Source organism: Rhipicephalus microplus, chromosome 5, assembly GCF_043290135.1.
Source record: "Rhipicephalus microplus isolate Deutch F79 chromosome 5, USDA_Rmic, whole genome shotgun sequence".
Lineage (NCBI taxonomy): Eukaryota > Metazoa > Arthropoda > Arachnida > Ixodida > Ixodidae > Rhipicephalus > Rhipicephalus microplus.
In genome coordinates, this window is record NC_134704.1 from 13,229,114 (window position 1) to 13,246,298 (window position 17,185).

A 17,185-nucleotide genomic window follows, 5' to 3' on the forward strand; every position below is an offset into this window, starting at 1 on the left:
GCTTTACACTCAACACAGAATATCTCCACAACATACGTTGTGAGGTGCATGCACGCATGAACAGCTGTGCTTGAAAGACCTCAAGTGAAAAAACATTTGTCCATGGACCTTGCTGCCAAACCCAAGTGCTAACTAGGGCCAGAATATCAACCACACATCTCCTTTTAAAGAAATGCTCTATTGTACAGTACTCCCATACTGAAACAGGACTATCTAGGCTAAGTAACGCACATGCTTCCATTTTCACAGTTTTCAGTTTGGGTTGTACCAGTGTTATTTCGACTCGAACGTGTAGATCAGAGCAAATATGATCTTTAGAGACCAGATTCGTCGCAACATGACATGGTTATCCTGAGCAATCATGCATTTCAGTAGTTATGTTTAAAAACTTGATGTCACATTTGAATCCGTGAGTATTGTACATCAAAGTGTACACGAATTATTGAAGAGATTCCTAGTTTATTTATTATGTCATCATTATCATCAGCCTGACTACACCTATGGCAGTGCAAAGGCCTCTCCCGTGTTCCGCCAATCACAAGTCCTGTGCTTGCTGCTGCCACTTTATATCCGCAAACACGCAAACATCCTAATCTCATCAGCCCCCCCTAACCTTCTGTCTCCCCTTCGTGCGTTTGCCTTCTCTGGGAATCCAGCCAGTTACCCTTAATGACCAGCGGTTATCCTGCCTACGTGCCACGTGTCTGGCCCATGCCCATTTCTTCTTCCTGATTTCAACTATGATATCTTCAACCACCCTTTGTTCCCTGATCCACTCTGCTCCCCTCATCTCTCTTAAGGTTACACCTACCATTTTCTTTTCCACTGTTCGCGACGTCGTTTTTAATTTAAGCTGAACCCTCTTTGTAAGCCTTCAGGCTTCTGCTCAGTAGGTAAGTACTATAAGATGTTGTTATAACTTTCTTTTGACAGACAGGGGTAGACTACCATTCATGATTTGAGAATGCTTGCGGAACGTGATCCAACCCATCCTTTTTCTTATAGCACATTATTTTAGTTTTGTGCATATTAATTTTCAGACCTACTCTCCTGCTTTTGGTATCCAGTTCTGTAATCCTGAGTTGTAATTCATCACCAGAGTTACTCATTAGGGCAATGTCATCAGCAGATTGCAGGTGACTAAGATATTCTCCATTAACCCTTATCTCTAAGTCTACCCAATTTATTGCCCTGAAAACCTCTTGTAAACACACGGTGAATAGCATGTGGTGAATTTATATGTAGAGCAGTTTTAAACAGTCACTACAGAACATAAGCAATATTAAAACAAGAAGATAAAATTGGCTTTAGCTAAGAACTTGCCTTACCTTACTTATTGTGGCTTTGCAACAAAGCTAAACTACTACTGGTGTCGGTGAAAACCGATACTAGTAGCATCTACTGTTCTGAAATTTATAACTTTTTTTTATATACATTGTATTTTAAATATGTATTTAAACGTTATCTACCCCCTACACTAATGCCTTACACATGCACTGTAGGTATTGTAAATAAATAAATAAATAAATAAAGCTTTTTCATAGCACCTCACCATAGCAAAAGAAATGCTGTCCCATGTTCTATCATTAACTTACCGTCATTCACACTCAGCTGTTGAACCATCGAGGCTGTGTTTTCAACAAGTGACTTTAGGAATTCAGGAAGCTTGAGGGTTTCCCACCGGTTCTGGTCACCAGAGACTGCTTTGATGCCAGGAAGTGCAGAGACCACCATAGAAAACCACTTGTTCAGAGCACCATAATGACTAAGCCTGCAGAGGAACCACTACCATGATCAATGTCCCCTGTAGATACGTAAACGCTAAACTTGTATAGCAGACAACTACAACATATGCACAACAAATGAATATCGGATTATAGCATGGTCAGAATACAGAAGCACACAAAGTGAGGATGCATAAAGCAGGTTAAAGCATCTGAGCCCTTATAAACATGAAAGGTTGAGAAAAGCTACTCATCGGAGTTTCTGCTTAGTTTGAAGTAACATCCCGCTTCCTTTCACAATAATGAATGAGGCAGCATCAGTGAGACATCGCTACGATTTACAACAATACAGGAACCTTGTCTTGAGGAGGATTTTCACAATTCCATCGTCAGTAAATGCTTCTATGAGGTGCTCAGGAGGGAAAACTGCACTGAATGTGCTTCACTTCTCATAATATCTGGAGAAATGGGATGCAACTACTCAGCCTCGATATTGTAAACAACTGGATGCCACCAGCTGTTCCGATTGACCAAGTCAAGTATGAGTTCATTAGTAAGGTGGGAGAGGGGGGATCTAATTATAGAGACGAAAAATTATAGAAAAAAATTCATACTTTTTCTTTTTTGAAAATGGTGCTTTTCTAACATGCAGGCAACGATGCAATTTCTGGCCGAGTTTTCCACGTCTTACCTCTCTCATTTACATGTGTGTTCTGCATTGTGTTTTCGTTCTTTCTGTTTTAAACACCTGCCAATGCATTTGCAAGAACAAGAACATTGTGCATGAGTTCCTGCACCATATCAAAATTATGTAGCCCTACAGTTAACGTCACTAAGGTTGCTAGCTGCGTAAGACTAAGCTTTTTCATATTGCGATAGCAATTATACAGAGACTATCGTCTGGATTTTGCTGCCGGCGTCGATGTCGCCGTCCCTCACCGTATATGTATACGTATCTATATATATGAACTATGAAAACGCAAGAAAGAAAGATAATGCAGAAGAAGACTCCGGCGAGCGGAATCAAACGTGGGACACCTGAGACGTCAGTGCGAGGCCCCTGAGCAACCAAGCAGCTTGTCCTTCAACGTTCAAATGGCAAACTATTTATATCTGCCACTTACCGCTGGTGACGGGCACCTCGAGGGGGAACTATTTTGTTTTCAGCATTAAGAGCAAGATGGCACAATGAGCGCGCGTCGCCACATCGTCCCGACATGGCGGCGCGCGCTTTTATCTTCCACACATACTTTGCCCCGCCGAAAAGAGGTGGATTTACGCTCACTCGTGCGCCCTTATCTCGTGGTAGGGAGGATCGTAAATCTTGTCTGGCTTTAAACTTTCACCTGAACGATTCTGTTGTAGTTACCGGGCGCACAAAGATCACTGCAATCGTTGCACAGTCCCCATCTGTGAAAAGGGTGCGCTTCTCAGACACAGTGAAGTAACAACTGAGACGCTTATTCGCATTCATCTGTCCCTGTGAGTACGTTTCATGCGTCATTTATGCGTGAAAAATGCGGGGCACATTTCAATCTGCTTGCCATTCTGCACGTGACCTTCGAATTTGTTGCTATCGCGTTCATTGTTTCGCCATTGCGGCAAAGCTGTGACTTTTTTTTACACATAGAACATGGACATACCAGAATGACTTTGGGCCATTTAAGTGGCTCAGTAGAGTTCTAAGCAGCAGCAGCTCAGAGCATTTGTCCTTGCGAGCCCCCAGAGCAAGCTGAGATGCCATGGCCGTCTCGGCTATAAGACAGTAGGAAGTTGTCACAATGGGGGTCAGGTACACATGATGATTCTGCAAAAAAGAGAGAGAGAGATGAGGTGAGGTCAGGTAAGGTAAGGTAGATAGGTAGGTAATGTTGCAGCAAATTAACGGCAAGTACTCCACACAGTAATACATCATGCCAATGTCTGAGCCTTTTAGAAGTACGACATATCTGTAATGTAATGGCCTCGTGAATTATTCTAATTGAAATGAGGAAATTAGTGAAGCCGACATGAAAAGTCTCAACATAAATGCAATACGAAGACTTGCCCATGCAACTGTAATTTCACTATGTTTCACATCCCCTGAATTGACTTCATGCACTTACTTGCAGGAATGTTCTATTGGTGTTCGGCAAACTGTGAGCCAGTGCTGTCTCGAGTATCCGTGGTGCATCCCACAGGCCACAGAGGTGCTCAACCCACCATGTTGTCATTTCATCCTGCATAGAAAGTGAGAAGAAATTCTCGAACATTTCCAAAAAGCTAGTTAATAATAAGTACAGCCACAATGAAAAGGTATGTACCTGTGAGCGGTTCTTCGCAGCCAAAGCCACAGCCACAGCGTGTAACGGGTGCTGAAATTCCAGTAAAGGTACGGCAGTGTCGCGGCCACTCAGGCGTGCTTCAATTGCTTCACTCTCATCAACCAACTGTAGAAGACCTCTGAGTGCAGAAACAGGATCCAACGTGTTGCCTGGCTGTGCTGCTGCAGTATCTCCTTGAGCATTGTCCTCTTGACTTAGGCCACATGCAGATTCCAAATTGGCTAGGGCAATTTCTCCTGCAAATGAACCATAGCATAAAGGCACAGTGCATCATCAGCATAATTAATATAGTAATATCGGACATTTTACGAGCCAAAACCACAACATGATTATGAGGCAGGCCTTGGTGAAGGGCTCCAGAAATTTTGACCATCTGGTGTTCCTTAACAATCACTGACAGAGTACACGAGCCTTTATTATTCCACACCCACTGAAATGCAACTGCCGTGGCCGGAATTGAGCCTGCAACCTTCGGGTCAGCAGCCGAGTAACCACAACATCACACTTCCTCAGTACGCCTCAAGGACAACAGAATCAAAGCCCCTGCTTCCTGTCTTTGTCTTACATCTCAAAGTTGGGGGCTCAATGCTATTATGAACATGAAATTTAGGAAAAATAGAACGCCAAATATTTTTAGCACTTAAAATTTAAGATGTTCTTATATATTGACATCTATGAAGCAAATAGATTTGAAACTGGACTCAAAAGGAGCCTAACCTTGCCTGCCGCATCAGTTGTGTTTCCACAGAAGTTGAAAGAGAAGAACAGCCTGAGGAAATAACATCTTTGCCTTTCACATGTGAAGAGCTGTTGGCAATTGCACCAAACTATGTACGTAAGTGCAATATTGGCCTCAGCATACTTTCATTGCTCTACATTAACTATATGATGCAAATAATAATAACGAAAGTGCTTATGAGATAATATGATGGACAAAAATATTGTAATGTAAGAATTCTTAGAATCCTCAGCCCATACTAATTGCTTACTTCAGATTCGTAATATTTATACAGGCGATATCAAGCTTCAAAGGAGGTACTTGCACACTTCTCATGTTAAGGAATATGGGGGCCAAATTCCATCCCAGTCGAGCTATAAAAAGTACTAAAAACATGATGTCTAAATTTAAGAAGTTGCCCAAATGTAGATCATGACAAAAATGCATTTTAATGGTATCAGTGAAAGCCCATCTATGCGGAAAAGATGTTTTTTAGGATGATTTATTCCATCATAAGAGCCTGGCAATCATGGTTATTTTGAAAATGTGGCTATAGTGAACTTCTCATGCGAAATGCAATGGCAAGGTGACAATTTTCAGAGAACTAGACAATGAGCTCTTTTTAGTTTTTAGTAGCCACCTTGTGTTCTTTAAAAAAGATTTAAACGAACCTAGAGTTTAATTACAATTTTCCATTATTCTTTTTGTTGAGAGTAGAGAAACTAACCTTGTGAAAAGAAATAAAATTGAACGATATGTAGTTTTAGAAAAAACGCGTTATTCGACTGGCATCTTTCCTTAGAGACACTGTGAAACACCCCCCACCAGTACTTTATCAACCAAGCGAATAAAAACAATTTCATGCTGCTATCTCATAAAAGTATGCTCAGAAATCCTTCAATATTTTTTCTGCAACTTCGCTTGGAAGTATTCGAAAGATATTCTGGAAATATTTGAAAAATATTCAAAAAATATTCGAATTGATTCCCACTCACACTTTAATATCCGAATTCAAATTGCACCCAAAATATTGCTATTTGCACAGCTCTATTAAATAACTCTGAGAGCTTTGCAATGAGTGGGCCTTAAAGCACGCAATCGTTGCTCAACTGACATTTTTGATGCCTGGTCACGCTTTCGTTAGGGAATAAATAATGCTCAAAAGAGACTTGTTCGAATACACCACATGACACTGACACAGCCTTTTTTCGAAAGCTGTTTCAACAGATCTCGTGGCTCCGCAGTAGAACACCTGCTAGCCACACAGACAGCCTGGGTTTGATCTTCACTCTGACCCAGATATTGTTGTTATTATATTAAATTGCATCTTTCAAGATTTTTCAATTACAGACAATATGATTTTTCACCCACAACCAATGACGCCGACACCGCCGACGAAATTTTTGTGAAACGAGTTCTTTAATGCTATCGCATTGATATAAGTGTCTCAAATATTGATAGATAATTACAGACCTTGTTCAAAGTGCCCTTGCAGGATATCTAGCATGGAAGTCTCTAACAATGCCAGAGCAGGCAGAGCTTGGCCAAGGGGCACAGAAAGCTGTCCAATAACCTCTCGTCCACACAGTGCATCCCATGCACACTGAGAGAGTCTGAAATGAAAAACCACAACTGCTGCATTGTCTCATCTTTAAAATCCAAATGTCACTGGTTCAATCACAGGCCAGATTCTTTCTTTCTTTACATTATGAATGTACGCATGAATGAACAAGACCGGCACTTATTTTGGCTGATTTTTGATGATTAGTGGTGTTTATTGGCGCAAGGGCCAGATATGGCCAAAGAGCGCCAGAGCGATGATAATGAATTGTGGGATGTGCAGTGTAGATAAAACAAATGTGACGTGGCTGTAAATGGGCCTAAAAAACAGTCGCTGTAGGTGTGTAAAAATATACATATGGTAAAATTATGGCAATGACAAATGATGTGAGCTATGGAGACATAAAATGATTTAAAAGTGATAAGTATGTCAAATAAAAACTTGGCATGGAGCACCAGTGCCTCGGCAGAGCCCTTAAAACAAGAGCATGGAGGCCTGGGCTCATTGAAATCTGCTATCACAGCAGCATCCTCTGAACAGAGGATGTGCTATGAACCTGTTGGGCTAAAAACATTCAATGTTGGACTAAACACATTCAGTACTACATCCTTTAAAAAGCTTAAAACTGATTTTGTATTAAAAAGCGGCTTTTCACCGAGAAACATAATCGGATGTAAAGGAAGATTATAGCGGTATGCTAAAGCAAAATATTTCTTTCTCTCCCTTTCAGCTTCCGCACACTCCAGGAGGACGTGGAGGACGGTTAGCCTGTCACCACATCTACCACAAGTAGGAGGTTCATCGCCAGTCAGAAGAAAGTTATGAGTACCATAAGTGTGTCCTATTCTGAGGCGACAGAATAGGACATCAGTTCGCCGTGTTCTTGTAGCGGAGGGCCAGTAACCCAACCGCGGCTTAATCAAATGAAGCTTATTATTTATTTCTGTGTCCCACAAGCGTTGCCAGTGGTTTCGCAGTTTCTTTCGTAGAAAGGATTTTAGATCTGTTGCAGGGACAGTAGCGGTGGGGTTAATAGCGCGCATTATAATTGACGTGGCCATTTGGTCAGCTAACACATTGCCCTCGATACTTCTATGGCCAGGTACCCAGCAAATAGTAATATGCTGGTTGGACATATACGCTGTACACAGAACGGAATATAGCTCAATTATTATCGGATTTCTGAATCTGAAAAGGGATCTTAACGCATTTACGACGCTTAACGAGTCTGTGAATATAATTGATTTTTGTATGTTTGATTTCCGTATATGCTTCACAGCGGACAATAGTGCATAAGCCTCAGCCGTAAATATACTTGTTTCTGGGTGCAGCACGCCGGATTCCGAAAAGGATGGTCCGACGGCTGCATAAGCCACCCCTGCATGCGACTTAGAAGCGTCAGTATAAAACTCTACGCATGAGTAGTTGGACTGGAGTTCTCGGAAATGCATTTTAATATGTGCTTCTGGTGCGTGTTTAGTGATCTCAACAAATGAGGTGTCACAGTGTATAAGCTGCCACTGCCACGGCGGTAAAAGTATCCCTGTGGGCGTAGGACAGAGTTCCAGCAGCGGAACACCCATTTCCTCACATAAGTTTCTCACACGCAAGGAGAACGGCTTTCTCACTGTGGGTCGATTATGGAAGAGGGTGGCAGCGGTCATATCGTTTAGAGTTGAATAAGATGGATGCTTGATGTTTGCACGTACCTTTATAAAATATGTGAAACTGCTATAGGATCGCTGCAGGTGAAGTGACCACTGATTCGACTCTACATAGAGGCTCTGGATCGGGCTTGTCCTGAAAGCACCGGTTGCAAGTCGGATACCCAGATGGTGAACGGGGTCTAGGATTTCTAATGCACTTGGCGTTGCGGAATGATAAATTATAGAGGCATAATCAAGGCGCGACCCGACAAGGCTTTTGTATAACTTCAAGAGGCACATTCGATCACTACCCCATGTTGTACGTGACAAGAGTTTTAGGACGTTCATCGCTTTCAAACATTTCATTTTGACATATTTAATATGGGGAATAAACGTAAGTTTAGAATCTAAAGTGGTTCCCAGGAATTTATGCTCGCTGCTTACAGAGAGTTGGTCTCCCTTGATCGCAACATTTGGTTGTGGCATTACCCCTCGTTTGTTGGAGAAAAGTATGCAAGTACTTTTCTTCGTGTTTATTTTAAAACCGTTTTCATCCGCCCATTTAGAGAATTTATTCATTCCAAGCTGCACTTGTCGTTCGCAGACAGACATATTGCATGATTTGAAACTCATCTGCACATCATCAACATACACGGAATAAAACATCGCACTTGGAATGACTGACTGCAGGGAGTTCATTTTTACAATAAAGAGTGTGCAACTAAGCACACCCCCTTGCGGAACACCAGTCTCTTGGGTAAAAGTTCTAGAGAGAGCATTTCCCACTTTTACGCGAAAGGTTCGGTTAGACAGGTAACTTTTAATTGTGTTTAGCATGTTCCCACGGATGCCCATGGTGACAAGATCGCGGAGAATCCCGAATCGCCATGTGGTGTCGTACGCCTTCTCTAAGTCTAGGAATACCGAAAGTACAAACTGCCTATGAATAAATGCATCTCTGATGGATGTCTCTATGCGAACAAGGTGGTCTGTTGTCGACCTCCCCTCTCTGAAACCACACTGAAGGGGGTCTAGTATACTGTTACTTTCTAAAAAGTGGATTAAGCGCCGGTTTATCATTTTCTCATATATTTTGCATAGACAGCTTGTTAGCGCTATTGGCCTGTAGCTGGCGGCCAAAGACGGATCTTTGCCTTGTTTAAGTACTGGGATGACTATAGCTTCTTTCCATGACAATGGAATATACCCAGCTGCCCACATGTTATTGAAGAGAGTTAGGAGTGTTTTTAGTGCTTCCGGGTGAAGGTACTTGACCATTTCGTATGTTATACGATCAACACCTGGCGCTGAGTTGTTGCAGCACGCAAGAGATGCCTTAAGTTCAGCTAATGTAAATGGGCAGTTGTAAGACTCACTGGATGGACGTTTACATTTAAGGGGCTGTCGCTCTTCGCGTTCTTTGAATTTTAAGAACGTTTCTGTATAGTTTGATGCACTTGAGACGTATTCAAAGTGTTCGCCTAGGCAGTCCGCCTGCTCCTCCAGGCTCTCCCCTCGGCTATTTACCAAAGGTAGGGGGTGTGTCTCCCGACCCATTAACTTGTTTACCCTATTCCAAACCTTCGTTTCGTCGGAGTAAGAATTTATACCGGAGATGTACCTATTCCAACTTTCTTTCTTTGCAAGACGACGCGTTCTTCTGGCTTGGGACTTAACCTGTTTGAAATTGTTGAGGTTTTCAGCTGTTGGGTAATTTCGGAGTAGTCTCCAAGCTTTATTTTGTCTATTGCGCGCTTTCCGACAATCGTCGTTCCACCATGGAATGCGACGTTTATTGGTCATTCCGTTGGTTTGCTTGATACATTTCACTGCAGCGTCAATAATAAAACCTGTTAGGAATGCTACAGCATCGTCTATATTAAAATCAGCAATCTCATCTCCGTCTAAAAATGTAATTTCTCGAAACAGTTCCCAGTTGGCTGACTTGGTGTTCCAGCGAGGGAAGTCAGGCGAGCATGTATCTTCTTTTGTTAACTTTAACATTATCGGGAAGTGGTCACTCCCAAAGGGGTTCTTGAGAACAGACCACTCCAGATAAGGAATTAGTGTACTCGAGACAATACTCAGGTCTATAGAAGAGTATGTGTTGTGCGTAGTGCTATAATATGTTGATTCTTTTTTGTTAAGTAAACATGCACCTGACGAAAACAGAAAGTGTTCTATTAGGCGTCCTCGTGCATCCAAACGGGAGTCGCCCCATAAAGGATTATGTGCATTTAGATCACCAACGACTATATATGGCGGAGGAAGTTCATCAATGAAGCTTTGAAATTCTGTCTTTGAAAGTTGATAGCACGGAGGAATGTAAATAGAAGTAATTGTTAGTAGCTTCCCGAACAGCACTGCTCGGACAGCAACTGCCTCAAGAGAAGTTCGGAGGTTTAATTGCTTACAGGCAACACCTTTATCAACTATTATAGCGACACCGCCCGACGAGGCGGCAGCGTCGTCACGGTCTTTGCGGAAGATAGCATATTGCTTTAGAAAATTTGTTTGTGTGGACTTAAGATGTGTTTCCTGAACACACAGCACCTTTGGAGTATGTTTATTAAGGAGTTCTCTAATATCATCGAGGTTATGGAGAAGTCCTCTCACATTCCACTGTAAAATCTGCGTGTCCATTTTAGATGTGTTTTGTGCTGTGTGCTCAAGGACAGAAAATTAGCTCACGGACCCTTTCCAGGGGCCGAGACACGAGATTTTTCTTTTTTGGATTGGTCGACGAAGTCGCGCCGATCCTTAGGCGCTTGCTGCGCCCTCACGCTCGAAGTTGTGTCCATTGCCTCTAGCGAGGCACTGGACAAGCGCTCTTGCGAGCGCTGCGGTTGTTTTGAGGGCCTCGCCTCTAAAGACAAGGCCTTCGCGGCCCCCAGCCCGGAGGTTGGTGGGTCCTTCTTCGATGGCGGAGCAGCACTGGCTGCAACCGCCGTGGGGGCGGATGGCGTCACCGCTGGCTCACTACACGTGTGCCAGACAGGCGCCGGGGGCCGTCGTGGCGCTGCCCCCTGACGCGCCACTTCGGCAAAGCTGGTTTCTGGCAGGTAGGACACCTGCCTTCGTGCCTCCCTAAATGAAATGTTTTGTTTTACTTTAATCGTGACAATTTCCTTTTCTTTTTTCCAGCTGGGGCATGACCGTGAGTATGCGGCATGCTCCCCGTTACAGTTCACACAGTGAGGAGAGTTTTCACAAGCATCAGATGTGTGTTCATCAGCACTGCATTTCGCACAAGTTAGGCGGCCTCGGCAGTTCTGAGAACTGTGGCCGAACTGCTGGCATTTAAAACATCTGAGAGGGTTCGGTATATATGGCCTCACTCGAAGCTTGATGTACCCTGCCTCAACGGAGTCGGGCAGTACACTTGAATTGAAAGTAAGTATTAAGTGCTTAGTCTGGATTTCTTTGCCATCGCGCCTCATCCTAATTCGTTTCACATTGATGACATTCTGTTCGCTAAAACCCTCCAGGAGTTCAGCCTCCGTGAGCCCTAACAGGTCATCATCTGAGACAACGCCACGGGTGGTGTTCATGGTTCGGTGTGGGGTTACTATTAATTTGGTATCTGCAAATTTCTTTAGGTTAGGCAATTTTTCATATTGTTTCTGGTCGCGGAGCTCCAACAGGAGGTCACCACTTGCCATTCTCGAAGCTTTATATCCTGGGCCAAAGATTTCTGTCAAAGACTTCGAAACAAGAAAAGGTGAAATTGTTCTCACTGGTTTGCCGGGTGTGTCAGCGTGGACAACGTGAAATCGGGGAAAGGATACTCTCTGGTGACCATAAAACTGGAAGACTTCATCGGTGCGCCCTCTTTTCTGAGGGCGATCAGGGAGTGGGGGGAAGGAACTAGCCATAAGAAAAGGTTTCTTTTCGGCAGCGGTGCCAGCCACCCACCATGGAGTCCTACAAGGGGACGCTGCAGGGTCTGGAAGCACAGGCCCTGCAGACGCCAGCTGTACACCACCACTATAACCGAATATGGTGTATCCAAGGTAGGATAGCCACACAGGGTTAACCCTTGCCGCCAGGAAACACGGAAGTCAACGGAAGAGCGTAGAGGACAGGAAAGATTTAAAGTAAGAGAAAAGACGAAGATGTGAGGGGGAGACAGGAAAAGGCGACTGCCGATTTCCCCTGGGTGGGTCAGCCCAGGGGTGCCGTCTACGTGAAGCCGGGGCCAAAGGGGTGTGTTGCCTCTGCCGGGGGGCCTTAAAGGTCCAATCACCCAGCGTCAGCTCAACCCCTAGGATCCCCTTTTCCCCGGGCACGGCAAAGCCACGCACGGCTAGGCGTGGGAGGGAGTAGAAACTCCCTTGTTAGCTCGGGTCCGTGGTGTCGCTACACACCAAACGCCTACTTGCGCAGGCGCCCCTGCGGGGGGCTGATTTTTAGATGCGGAAGCATCTTATACTCGCGCCTTGTAGTGCGCCGTCCGCGCCGTCCGCACCGCTTCTCAAACATTCGACAGCTGACGCGCGCGCATGCGCCGTCGCGTTGTCGCCCACTCTTCCACCATCTGTGCATCCCTTCCTCCTCTACACACCGCGCGCTTCACTCCTCCACCATCTGTGCACCCTTCCTCCTCTACACACCGCGTTCGACATCTACAATTCTCCTGATTCTCCAGTGGACGCGCATGTGGCGTCGCGCTTCGAGAACATTCAACAGCTGACAGTGCGTGCGCCGTCGCGCTGTATATATACTCAAGGTCGGCGCTCGCTCGCTCAGTTGCCGCTCGTCGGTTGGTTTGTACGGCGCGTCGACGTCCAAGTTCGCGGTGAAATGAATTCCAACGAATCCACAAACACAATGATCGACGTCCCTTCGACCAGCGCCGCCCTTTCGCATACGTGTGTACGTGTTCACTCATTTAACACCCCCTCCTACAACCACGTTAACCAATTTAGCCATCGACCCAAGTAAGTCGCAATTTAACACCCCATTTCACAACCACGTTAACCAATTTAGCCATCGACCCAAGTAAGTCGCACTTTAACACCCCGTTAACCAATTATATGCTCCGCATCCTCCTCAGTGTTCCCCCGAGGGAAGCTGCGGGCAATTTTTTTCTGTGTGCTGCCAAATTAAAGGCTGGGCACTCAGCACTTACCTCGATGCCCTTTCGAAAGCACTGGCGGCTTCTTCGCTGCTCAAGGTGCAGGGCTGGCCAAGGAGCTTCACCATGTGCTTCCTGACCTTGTGCATTGGTGACAGCTCAGTGCTGAGTGTGTCGTTCATGCTGGCAATGATGGAGGATAGCTCCTGGTAGCAGGAAACTGCGACCTCTCCTGGTAGGTCCCTGCTACTTGCAGACTGCTCTCCGAAAGACAGCAAGTGCAGTAGATGCTTACATAGCCAGCTCCAGTGCTGCGCAATCCTCGCAGCTCGTGAAGCACGGGTTTTAACAGAAGCATCTGTGCTTGTGCTTGACACCAAGAAATGCTCAAGATGTTGTTGCACCAGACGTGCCTGTGAAGAAAGAATGAAAAACTTACACACATTTTTTTCTCCGGGATGTTGTCAAGACCTGTTATTACCCTGCACATATCTTCCTTACAATGTATTTCCACATTGCATTCCATGCTTGTAAGCTACGTTGTACTATCTTTAAAGGGATCGACAACCAATTTTTATTGTAGCTCCTTTCTTTAGCAGAACAAAAAGCTTACCGCTCTGAGTGTCTAGTCACAAAATAGTATCATGAAGCCCACCATGAAACATTTGTAGTCTGAACTTATTTATTTGCTGCGAATATGAAGTCTTATACACACATGACAATACTTGTTGCAAACAGTGAGCGCAAGGGCGATTTATGTTTGAGCGCAGTAAGTTACTCCGCAGCGTGCACACCATGTGCATGCGCCGCGGCTTTACTTGGTCCAGTGGCAACCTAAAAAGCAGAGCCGCTTCTCATCGTGCAACTTCTTTTACCTCGAAAGCTACACAAAGTAGATAATAATATACTTACTTTAATATTGAGGACTTCTGAATATGGTGTGCATGATTGCGTCATACTACGCGAATATGTACAGCAAAGTGATCGACTTCATAATCCAGTTTAAAGGCTCTTCTGCTAGACTGCACGACATACCAGTTATTTTTAAACATGATTTAAAAATATAAATCCTACTCGTAATGCACAAAAGATGCTGAAATCTGTCATTATATTTTATAATCGTTTTACTTCTACCAGAATCTAATCCCATGTTCTGGCCAGTTGTCGGTCTCTTCAGCTCTCTTACTTAAAAAAAAAAAAAAAACGAAACGATCATTGTTATGTCCCCCACATCATATATATATAGTATATCCTGCCATTTATTTCACTCCCAACTGCACCTTAAAAAATTCTTAGACCACACACTAGCTCACTGTATGTTTGATTTCACCTCATTGACAACACTGAGAAAGTTTAATAATAATAATTATCGAGGTTTAATGTCACGAGACAACCATATGATTATGAGAGATGGTGTAGTGCAGGGTTCAGGTAAGTTCGACCACCTGGGGCACTGCGAAGGTTTGCCACTTAGTCAATTTATGCAAGATCCTCCACAATAATTAGTGCCTCTTTAACAAGCATGCCACAAAATTAAATCAGACACATTTCCATATTCCCGAGGGCTTGTCTATGATGTATATGCAGAAACCAGCCGACACAACAGAAAGACAAATCTTAAACCTGCAAATAAGTGCATTTTTGGGCATGATGGCATGGCCGAGCAATGTGCTGTCCTTACCTTACTGTAGAATTCATTGCTTGTGCAGGATGAGTGAAGCAGGTAAGCCCTCAAAGAAGAAAGCACTTGCTTGAGCAATGAGTGCACATGCAAGGCCTTAAGAGGCTCACTCTCAGTGAGACAGGGAAGCCTTGCCTCCAGGCAGCCATGTCGCAGCACAAGCTGAACTCTGAGGCACAAAAGAAAAAGCAGGGAAGGCATGAAGCAGAAGTGAACAATAAATGGGACAGCAGAGGCATCGTAGGACACTGACCTCATGGCAAAGGCTTCAGTTTGTGAGGACAGTTCTGGTTGAAGTGCCAACCTTGAAAAGAGATCAGGAAAGTGGCAAATGTCCAATGGCAGATCCTCCGGCAGCACAAGTGCATCTGTTTGGAAACAAGTGCAAGAAATGCAGTTGCTCCTCGTTAAATGAGTGACCGACAAACATTATTGATAAAACTCATTTTAAATAGTGAAGTTGCATTATGAATCAATACATTGATACCGATTCAGAGGGCTCAGTGTCCCTCTCACAAGAAAAAAAAACCACAAGGACTCCAGGGTACGCACAGCACAGTCAAAGCAAAAGCTGGAAGAGCGGCCTTTCTAGAGACTTTTTTACAGCGAAGGCTGTTTGAGATCAGAACACGAGTCATGTGCAGCGCGGTAGTTGGCCGCCGCCGCCGGTGCCCGTAACCACTATCGCAAGAAATAAGGAAAGAACCCAGTAAATAAAAAACACCAAGGACACAATCTCATTCGAGCCCGGGTCCGCTGCATGCCAGCCTAGTATTCTACTACTGAGCCTAGCCAGTGTTTGGAACTTGTCGCCAAACTAGCCTTAGGCAGGCTCTATGTCGGAAAAGAATATCGCATTATTATGAGCAACAAAGCGTTTTAGAACATCAAAGGAACAACCAGGCATCACACAATGTTAATTGCATAACAAGTGGGTCGTTCAATGCCCCAACCCATTACCAAAGCTTGTTCTTAATCACCTATTAACTGAGGTGCATACCCACTTCAGGCACAATTATTCGTCGTTAGCCACTGCATGAAAAAATGCCCAAAATTCCTACCAAAAGTATAGCAAATACCACACTACTCCGAAGAATAATGAAGGATAGCATATGAATGCTGGTCTACTACACAAAAATTATGACTATGGCGTAGTGGATACCTAGCAAGTGAGCTAGAAGCAGTTACCCAAAAAGTGTTTAGAAAAGACTCTGAAAGGCCACTCTTCTAGCTTTCGCTGTGACTGTGCTGCGCATTCCGCACAGGCCTGGAGGTTTTTTTTTTTTCTTGGGACAACCACTGCAAGCATGCCTACATAGTACCCAAAACACCATAAATAATCCTAATTTTTACTAGTGAGGAAGCACCCACTATGCAATTATTCTTCATCCTTTGGAAAGTGTGATATCCGCTAGATACTTGCAAGGCATTATGTGCACTTTGTTGATGCTGTAGCTGGAGGCAATGAAGAATAATGCTTGGGGCTTCTGTAATGGGTTGGTGCATTCAACGACCCACTTGTTACGCAATTTGCATTGTGCGACTCGGTTGTTACTTTGCTGTTCTAAAACACCTTATTGAACCAGCGTAGCTAAGTGCTACGCTAAGTACTGAGCTGCCGCGCAGAGGCCCTGAGTTTAATGCCCAAGCTGTCCTCGATATTTTTTATTTATTTAGTTTTCCCCCCTCATTTTACGCGATAGTGGTTATGAATGCCGGCGGCGGACGCGGACAACTACGGCGCCAGAATCCGCCCTTGCAGTGATCTCATAACAGCTTTTGCTGTAAAATCAGCTGATACAAAGAGGGCAATTCATATACAGTAGACTTTCAACAGAACTTAAAGGGACCAGAAAAAACAGGAGTTCTATTTAGGGAGAGCTAAACAGGGGTGCAGATACGAAACCAATTCTGCTGCAGGCAGTTGTTTCATTTAAGCAGCAGTTCCGTCTGACAGATTTCTGTTTACTGATAGTCTACTGTACTGTCATATCTGGCAGCCTGGCACAGTCAATACTGTGGCTGAACACACCCAATGAACATGCGGAATTTGTCGATTGCTCCTATACCCTATAGATGACAGCACCGGATTCCACCTGATGATTCAAACTTCTTAAGGAGGCAGCTGCATGCAAGAGAGAATGAGCCAGCCGTGCCATGTGTGCATGCTGTATTCAGCGATGACCACGACAGCTGTGTGCACAAGTGTGGCCAGCACAGATTCTTTAGTACGTGTTCTGTGGTGGGCACAAAGGCTAGACTGGGCTGGTAGCTACGTGCGCACTCTTTCTACGTAAGCGGTCAAATTGTTTCCAAGTTTTGCAGGTATGTTGATGCACACTGCACTTTTTTTCCTTAATGCAGGCTGCGGGTGGGATAAATTTTGCTCACAATAGCACGATAATTGACGAGGCATTTTAAAAATGGAATTCATGAGAGTTTTTTTCCAAATTC

General features: G+C 44.3%; 1 protein-coding gene across 1 annotated transcript in view; it reads right to left on the reverse strand.

Annotated features, from left to right (window-relative positions):
* LOC119174009 (midasin) overlaps positions 1 to 17,185 on the reverse strand; it is a 213,071-nt gene that overhangs the window by 66,365 nt on the left and 129,521 nt on the right. The window contains exons 38-45 of the mRNA XM_075894860.1: positions 14,985 to 15,099; positions 14,732 to 14,900; positions 13,105 to 13,463; positions 6,240 to 6,379; positions 4,028 to 4,284; positions 3,830 to 3,943; positions 3,368 to 3,531; positions 1,596 to 1,771 (exon numbers count right to left, since the gene is read on the reverse strand). Coding sequence (XP_075750975.1) covers positions 1,596 to 1,771; positions 3,368 to 3,531; positions 3,830 to 3,943; positions 4,028 to 4,284; positions 6,240 to 6,379; positions 13,105 to 13,463; positions 14,732 to 14,900; positions 14,985 to 15,099 — 1,494 coding nt within the window. The remainder of the gene's footprint in view (positions 1 to 1,595; positions 1,772 to 3,367; positions 3,532 to 3,829; positions 3,944 to 4,027; positions 4,285 to 6,239; positions 6,380 to 13,104; positions 13,464 to 14,731; positions 14,901 to 14,984; positions 15,100 to 17,185) is intronic.